The sequence below is a fragment of the Aplysia californica genome, unplaced genomic scaffold (genome assembly GCF_000002075.1).
Source record: "Aplysia californica isolate F4 #8 unplaced genomic scaffold, AplCal3.0 scaffold00068, whole genome shotgun sequence".
Taxonomy (NCBI): domain Eukaryota; kingdom Metazoa; phylum Mollusca; class Gastropoda; order Aplysiida; family Aplysiidae; genus Aplysia; species Aplysia californica.
The window spans coordinates 1,671,486-1,680,707 of NW_004797338.1; the positions used below are offsets into that span (position 1 = coordinate 1,671,486).

A 9,222-nucleotide genomic window follows, 5' to 3' on the forward strand; every position below is an offset into this window, starting at 1 on the left:
GGGGGGTCGGTTTTTTGTTGTTGTTGTTTTTTGTTTGTTTGTTGTTGTTGTTTTGGGGGGTGGGGGGGTTGTTTTAGAAAACAAGCCCCTCTTTTGTTCTTTATTATATCTGCCTGCTGTTCTATTCGGTAAAATTCGCGTTGTGGCTTTGGTGTGGGGTGCTGTCCGTCTGTTACATCTGTTCAGGTTTGCTAGTGTCCTGATGTATTGATTACGAGATGAAAAGGACTGCACAACAATGACCGCTCATGGGCGTTTCTTTCATAGTCACATGACACAGTGCTCTTTAGAGGGGGGAGGGGAGGGGGGTTTTTTGCACCAGGCTTTGTTGGTGATTTAACATTTCTCTGCAGTGAAATCACCATCCAACATTTTTGTTGACCGCTATCACACAGTCCAGCTGTTCACATCAGTAGATGATTATTTAAATTGGTTTTAGATGACTATGAAGAAGAAGAACGCGAGTATAACACTGTCTTGTTGTTTTTGTTTATGTTTTATTTTTATGTATTATTTTTTTTAATGTTTTTTTTGGGGGGGGAGGGGTGGTAGTTGGTAAGTCTTCATTTATCTTCTCCAATCTTTGTTCTCAAGGACAGCCGACTGTTCGTTTTTATCCTAGGAGATGGCCGTTTATTTTGTTGTTGTTGCTGTTGTAGTTGTTGTTGTTGTTGCTGTCGTAGTTATTGCTGCTGTTTTAGGAGTAGTAGTTGTTGCTTTTGTTGTTGTTGCTGTTGCTGTAATAGTTGTTGTTGCTGTTGTAGTTGTTGTTGCTGTTGTAAAAAATGTTGTTGCTGCTCTAGTAGTTGTTATTGCTGTCGTAATTGTTGCTGCTTTTGTAGAAGTAGTTGTTGTTGCTGTTATAGAAGTAGTTGTTGCCGCTGTTGTAAATCGCTGTTGTAAAAGTTGTTATTACTGTCGTAGTTGTTGTTGCTGTTGTTGAAGTAGTAGTAGTTGTTATTGTTGTTGTTGTTGTTATTGTTGTTGTTGTGGTAATCGTTGTTGCTGTTGTTGTAGCAATTGTTGTTGTTTTTGTTGTTGTTGTAGTTGAAATTGTTGCTGTCGTAGTTGTTGCTGCTGTTGAAGAAGTAGTAGTAGTAGTTGTAGTAGTAGTAGTAGTAGTTGCTGTTGTCGTTGTTGTTGCTGTTGTTGTTGCTGTTGTAGTTGTTGTTGTAGTTGTTGCTGTTGTCGACACATTTGTAAACTTGCTGCAGCCTGTGTCATGTAGTGAAAGTGGCAGATCTTCATCAACAGATATGCAGCTCCATAGAGTGTGTTTCCTGCGTTGGGTCTCCGGGACATGGGGCAGGAGGCATGGTTAGCGGGTGGTTGGCGTGTGCTCTTTTGTGGTTTGCTCCTTCTTTCCTGTCAAACATCCCTCTTTCTTATCTCTCCTTTTTTTTTTTTGTATATCACTCTCTTGTAACACATATTCTTCGGTATTTAATATCTTATTGTGTTGCAAGGGCTGTCAAACTCTTTCAAAAACTAAAACAGGAGGGTTGGTCTGAAAAAAAATGCAACAACCCAAAACCCTATTAACATTTTCATTATTCTATCCCTCAACTGTTTCGAAGGTTATTATTTCCGAAATTTATTAATTAATACGCCCACCTGTTCATTAGCAACGGCCAGTTACTATTATATTTCATACATTGGTTTCACAAAGCATTCTGGTGTGCTGATTCATCAGGGAACTGCTGCTTTTTCTTTATTAATCCTTACTATTGTCATTTTTCCTCTACTTCTTTAATGTTTGTCACTCTTGTGACCTGCTAATTCCGGGGTGCTGTAAAAGTTGAAACAGACTTTGTGTTTTTGAAGCTAGAGAGGTGAGCAGAGTAAGCCTGATTCCTTGTAAAGATTTCTCTGTTGACATCCACCCTTTGGTGCTCATATGACCTTATGCAGTTGCGAGTGCCGTAAATCCTCTACTAAATAATATAAATCATTTGGTGTCTGTGTTGTGCTGTAGAAGGGCTCTTGGCCTTGAATGCAGAAGATGCGCGTGCCATTCGCATGTGGGGAAGATCTTTTGTTGCTTATGTCCTTCTTTCTGTTGTGATATTATATCGGATATGGGGTTGACCCTGACAGACAGAGTCAAAAAATGCATCTTCCTATGTAGTCTAAAAAATGTAAATTGGGCATAGTGCTTCACCACCCCTTTACACTACTTTGGGACGAGTATTCATTTTTTTTTTTTATGTAAGCCTGCATCATGCATCCTCATGTCTATTTGCAGGGGTAATATTTTACTGGTGGCTGGAGGGCGCTACTGGTTCTTATCTCCCCCCTCCCCCCCCCTGCACGCCTATTTTTTCTCACCGTCTATTTTGCTTTGTATCGAATCATTAAATGGTTGGCGGGTGCTCTGGTGTGGCTTGCTTCTCCTTTCCTATCAAACATCTATCGTCCTTATCTCCCCTCCTTCTTTTTTGAGTTTATTACTCTCTTGTAACACCTCTAATCTTCGGTACTTATATGACCTTATTGTCTTGCGAGTGCCATAAAACACTTACTAAAACTAAAACTAAAAATCGCTAAATGACAGTTATTGTTTCGAAGTGCTTCCCTTTACTTGAAAAGGATATAAATGCCATATCATAGTTTCATTCATCTTTCTTATGTGTTCGTCTTCCATCCTCAGCTGGGAGGCAAGGTAAAGAGTGTTATGGCCTCCAAGCCCGGGGAGGGAATCCTGAAGGCGGTGGAGGAGGAGACAGCTGACATGATCATAGTGGGCAGCCGTGGCATGGGCACTCTGCGCCGGACCTTCGTGGGCTCCGTCAGCGACTACCTGGTCCATCATTCCCACGTGCCCGTGTTTGTCTGCAAGCACCCGCACAAACATGTGCAACAAGAGGAACTTCAGCATCTGCAGGAGCTCAAACATGTCTAAAGTTCTTGTAATGGGCACCCACCTCAACTCACTGTTTCTGTTGCGCTTGACAATCCAAGCCAGGAGAAACCAATGTTTATGATAAAATAATGTGGACAGTTGATCCACATAATGGGTCAATGAGTCTTGTATCCTGCAACTGTATGGAATTCCTTTCCTTATGAGTGTTATTTTCACTCAATTCACATAAAGCTAAATATGTTTCAGTCTGTTCTGTTTGAACAATTTTTTGTACTTTGCCTGCATGTAGTTTTCTTTTCAGCAATATTCCTATCCCAGATGAAGAAAATGTGTTAATTGTGAGAAAGAGTTCTAATTGTGTACATGTATACAGTGTGTGTCAGTGCGTTTGTAACATTCTACATTGTCTAAGCATTTCTATTGTTCACCATTTGAGCCCTGCGTTGCCCCCCTCCTCCCCTCCCCTTCACCCCCCCACCCCCCTCCTTGAGCTGACAGGACTCATTCACCTAAACTTTTGAGGGAAAACTCCTAGTCGTAGATTAGCACTACTTCACACTGGGATATGCACTAGGTCCCTCTGGGTTAAGAAAAAAGAATGTAATGTAACTGGCATAACCAGATGGGAAATGCCTGTCTGTGAAACAAACTGCTGTGTATTTAGTAGCTATTATAATCTTAATGAACCTCAGATACATACCATATTCTTGGTGATTTTTAGACATGTGCAAAAATCTCATGCCAGGCAAGAGTAAATAGGCAGGGTTTGTTTTTTTGGCAAGCGTCAATGTAAGCAGATTTCATTTTGATAAGATTCACTTTGGGGTTTGATGCTGAAAAAAACCCCACTAAAAACAAAAAAAACTATATTCTTGTAAAGATTTCTTGAAATTCCAATTTGTCAGTTTGTGTGAGAGCTTTGGACACTTTTTGTCTTTATGTGCCTTCTCTGTAGCCTTCACTCACGGTGTTAATCCAATGTCAGAGACAGATTTGCTAGCTCAATGTTTTTACTCAGGGATGCAAATACTACAAATTTCAATTTCTAAACTTGCGATTTGAATTACATGAAAAAATCTTCCACATTTTAACAGTTTTGTTCTTAACTTTACATTATGTGATTAAATTGCTCTACACTTTACAGTCATTGTTGATGATAAGACTAAAGACTTTGGTGGCAAATGAAGTACATGAAGTAAAACACAGGACGGAGCAGTTGAACAAGCTGATAACAGCCTATACTATAAACTCAGGTGATTTTGCACATTTGGATGGCTTTGCAAAATGTTGATGAAAAATGTGAATGTTAGCTCAGTACATTGAAGTCTCTCCGGAAATTGACTTCTTGTCAATTCATTCGGGAATGAGGTTGCTACATGGGAACCATTTTGGTTGTGTGTGAATTGTCATGTAATTCTGCCTTCTGTGAAGTACAAAATCGTGTTTATTCCTTGAAATACTCATATGGATAATGGCATGATTGTGTTTCTTCTTCACAAAGTAATTAGTTCGTTTTTCGTGCTAGATACGAGTTTGTGTGTTCCACGGGGGAGACATTCTGGCTAGACAGCTTTATGCGTCTTGTGAATTGGTTTTTGTATTGTCTGTGTGTGTCAGCTTGGATGGTTGCAACTGGCATTCTCTGCCATCAATTCCCAGTTTCCTATCCGAGTCACGCTGCCATATGACTGTACAGTTCATTTCTTCTGCCAGTTGGTGACATTATGCTTATGACCATATTTTTATGCCTTTGGGGAGCCATTTTGTTTTTAAATAAGCTGTTGGTGACAGATTCATTTTTGCATTTTTTGTTTTTGTAAATGAAATATTATGTGTTCACAGTTTAAGCAGCATTTATTCTTTGATTATGTTCAACAGATCGTACCTATTTTTTCCCCTCACTCCAATTTATGACTTATACCTATATAATCAGCAAAGAGATCACTCGCTGCCTTCTGTCTTTTGTGCTGTGATGTATGCGCTGAAGCTCTAACAAAATAAAGCTATTTGCTGTTACAGTTCATTTAATAAAAATTTGTAACATTGATTGAGTTGTGTTATAGTCTTTCATGTTGTGAAATTGGGATGAGTGGATGGTTGGCTTGTGCTCTTGTGTGGTTTGTTTCTATTTTTCTATCGAACATCTGTTCTATTGACCCTATCTTTCCCCTTTCTTTTTTTTCGTATGTTGCTCCTTAGTAATACTTCTAACCATTGGTACTTATCTGACTTATTTGTGTTGCAAGAGCCGTAAACTCTTAATATATCTAAGCTAAACTGGGATGTACAGAAGATGTGACTTCTCTGAAAATGAAAGGTTCGGGTTCGGTGGCCCATGTCCAAAATAGCCATTGAAAACCTCTGCAAGATTCAAATAGTTTGGCCCAACTGATTTAAGGGTGTAAGAGTTGAAGTCTTAAGTACTTTCAGTCATGTGGTGCCCTTGCATTTGTAGGCTCACACGCACGACCTCAAAGTAAATTCCTTGACTGGCTTATTGTTTTGATTTTTTTTTTTCAGTCGTGTGGGGGATGTGCTACAGCATTACCTCTTGTAGGGCTCAAACCGCTATATATGCCCCCTACACATGTACGTTTCAAACTGCCAGTTCGGAATGGAAAGGCAAACCTGGCGGCAGAACCGCAGATGTGGATGAAAAACTGCTAGTAAAAAGATGAACAGGGAGGCCGAACCGGCGGTTTCAACGTGTTGGATTTTCTGACTAGGCTACAGTCCAGCGCGTTTTGTGGACGACAACCTTTGTGTGACGTCACCGGCTTCGCCAGCTGATCTTATCCCTGCCAAAATCTTCAAAATGATTTACGGCACATAAAATCTGATTACTTTTTTTAAACGAGCTACCCAATTTTAAGGCCAGAATCGTGCAGAATTAGTATTTTTTCTATCAGGTAGGCCAAATTAAATAGAAAACAAAATTCCTTTTACATTAATATTATATTATTTATGCATTCTGTGAATTTGCAACATGGCAGTATGGTCGAAAGACAAAATTCTTCAATTCATTGAAATTTACAGATCCCATGACAGCCTTTGAAAAATAAAATCCAAAGACTATTCAGATCGCCTGGAGAAGAAACGGGCATTTAAGAATCTGGTCGATTTTTGTTAGAATCTTTTAACCTGGCGCATACCAGGACTCTATGATGAAATATTTATAGTAACCTGCGCGAGTCATTCCAGAAGGAATTTTTAAAACCCTATCCGTATGCCCTGGGGTCATTTTTTAACCCTGGTGTATTCTTCACATATTTTTAGATGACTTCTAGAACGAAGATCTCTTTGAAACATTCAGTATTTCTCAAAAAATCATTTTGACAGACTGCTATACAAAGCGTACGGGTTGGATTAACAAGTAAAATTTCTCTTTGGAAAGTGGTGGCACAGAGTTCCCCACGTCGTATGGTTACGATAGTAAAACACGACGCACGGATAGGGTTAAAAACGTTGAGAGAAGCCAGTTGTCCGGTGCTGGGTCTGATTTAATGTATCAGCCAAAGCTGTGGTACTTTTCATGTTTGTTATCTCTCTCTCTCTCTCTCTCTCTCTCTCTCTCTCTCTCTCTCTCTCTCTCTCTCTCTCTCTCTCAGTATCTATCTATCTATGTATCTATCGCACACAGAAATAGAAACAGACACATACACAAAAGCTAAAATCGTTCTTGACCAACATACACGTGCTCGCCAGCCCCCCCCCCCCCCCCTTTTTTTTCTAAGCCACTTGCACGCACGCACACACACACACACACACACACACACACACACACATACGACTGTATTACACACACATTCGTTAAAAATACTGAAATCATCAGGTTAAGGTCGTAATACTCGCATTGGTAGCTCTATGGCTCAAATGATCTCTTTTCGGAAGCCATTTTCCCTCGCAACGAGCAGCGCATAAATTCCCAGCAAATCGTCATTGTCAGTACACCCGCTGCGGTTAAAACCACACGTGATGTGAATGATGCGCCGACCGGTCGAATATCGGTTTTGCGCGGAGGTTCCACTCCGATTAAAACTGCCTGGTTGGAACCTACATATTATTGTGTGCAGGGTCCCTTATTCACTCATATGCTATTCAGTCTCTTCGAATTACCAAAATGCAGTCAGGCAGCTGCGTTAAAAGAAGGTGCTAAATTGGAATCTACAGGGTAAAAGATCAAGGGGAGTCTGGAGATTGAGTCATACAAATTGGTGTACAGAAAAGTGGGAATACGTGGAATAACATCAAGTGAGACTATCCCAGGATAGGGAAAAGTGGAAAGTGTTTGTCCGGCCGTTGCCTTTACCCCGGTCCATGGTGAGAAAGGCAATGACTATGATGTTTGGCATTGACAGCTGTGTGCATTTAGGAAAATAGTGGAATTGAACTAACACTTTAAAGTTGCAAATTAATTTCATGTACATGCAAGGCCAACACCTTACCACGTGACTAAGCTAAGACGCCGTGGAAAGGCTGTGAATACCACTTGTGCAATTACCAGTCAATTAAGACGAAAAGTTGCATATACATTGCTTTTTTTAATTATTAATATTTTGTAAAAGATAGTCCGATATTGAGGAGGGGTCGGGTTTGTTGCTTTTTTTACAGACGGTAGTGCGGCCAACGCTGTATTTGAATGCTCTTCTCGAACAGTGTCAACTGAAGTACATTTAACGTTTTGTTCTCCTCACTCCTTTCTGGAAGAGGAGGGGGGGGAGGGGTGCAGTCATTAATTTGTACTATTTCGTTTTATTAAGCGACCCTTGCCGCCATCTGTGGTGTAGTGGTTAGGCACTTCGCCATCTCATGCAGAAGACGTGAGTTAAATTCCCGCATATGGAGGATTTTTAAAAACCAAGTATTTCGGTCTCTCTCCTGGGATGTTGTATCCGTCTCATCCCTGGTAGGTTCTTACAAGCAGTGTCAAAGCAGCCCGCCTCTTAATTAATGAGCTACGTTTTGTCGTTGTGGACGAAAAACAACCCTTACGGTCACATTCTACTATATGTATTTACATATATTATATCAAAACTGACCCTAATTGAGTTGATTTGCTTCTCTTTACTCAAACAAGCAAACAAACAAAGCGCAATACTACAACACCAGCTTTAGGCGCTCAGTAGGTCACCCGAGCCTGTCAGGAGGTCAACCGAACCTGTCAGGAGGTCACCCGAGCCCGAACTTTGACTTTTATGGGAACTTTGGGCACCAGCGTCCCGGAGATGTCCTCAATCTCCAGCTGGTCCGGCGTGACGCTCTCGATGACCACTGCCCGAAGCACGTGCACAGCGGCCAGAGTGAGCTCCAACAGCGCCAGCCGCATGCCCACACACTGGCGCGGACCGAAGCCGAAGGGCAAGAAAGTGACCGGGCTGACGTCACTGTGGCCGGTGTCGGGCAGGAAGCGCTCCGGTCGGAAGAGGTCGGGCTCCGGGAAGAAGTCCGGGTCTCGGGCGATGTTATAGGCGGGGATGACGATACCGGTGCCCGCGGGGACGGGGATGCCTGGGGAGAATACATTTTGTAGTACAATGTATGTTGTTATAAGTTGTTGGCGTCCCTCCCCCCCCCCCTACACACACACACAATGAAGTCGTCCACGTCATCACCCTCGTCGTCGTCATTATCAACATCGATACCATCATTGTATTGTTAGCATCATATCGCCCATCATCATAATCATCATCATCATCAGCAGCAGCAGCAGCAGCAGCAGCAGCAGCAGCAGAACAGCAGCACCACAACCACCGGCATATCAACCTCAATGAGTAGGCATAGTTCCCCCTCATGATTGCATAAAAATGTGATAATTTTAATATTGTATTATACATGCACTTATAATGGAAGTCTGCTTACACCTGGTACCTTCAAATGTAACCGCACGCTTCTGCAATCTTGGTTGATGCACAAATTAGTAGTTCATCATAACCAATCAACTACACTTGGGCCGGCAAGGATTTTAACCCGAATATGAACGTTTCAAAACTGGCGCTCTGGGAAAAGTTTGAAGGCTCTTTTCTGTTTACCTCATAGACGAATCTGAAATACAGTCGAAGTAAATGTTTGTCCAAGACAGCCACCCACTGTCGAAGGGAATAGTGGTTCTTAGACATGTGAAAGTCGTGGCTAGTGCCATATAATACTCTATCAGAAAGTAGGAAGTGGTCGTTAGTATGATTGCCTTGGAATGGTGGCCCTTACAGCAGGCTCGACTGTACACTTGTACATGATTCTTAGTCTTAGCCAAAAGAGCCTATTGTGCCTACGAGGTCTTAGAAGTCGCCTGGTGAATACGATCTAGTTTTAGGCCTACAATACATGTATCTGTGTTATCTTGGTGAAAGGAAACATGCACA

The 9,222-nt window shown here is 41.6% G+C and overlaps 1 protein-coding gene across 1 annotated transcript in view; it reads left to right on the top strand.

The window, feature by feature from the left end:
- Window positions 1-4,910, top strand: part of LOC101864210 (universal stress protein Slr1101) — a 24,606-nt gene extending 19,696 nt beyond the window's left edge. The window contains exon 4 of the mRNA XM_005093730.3: window positions 2,651-4,910. Within this exon, the coding sequence (XP_005093787.1) occupies window positions 2,651-2,902 (252 nt within the window). The 3' untranslated portion in view covers window positions 2,903-4,910. The remainder of the gene's footprint in view (window positions 1-2,650) is intronic.
- Window positions 4,911-9,222: the final 4,312 nt, after the last annotated feature.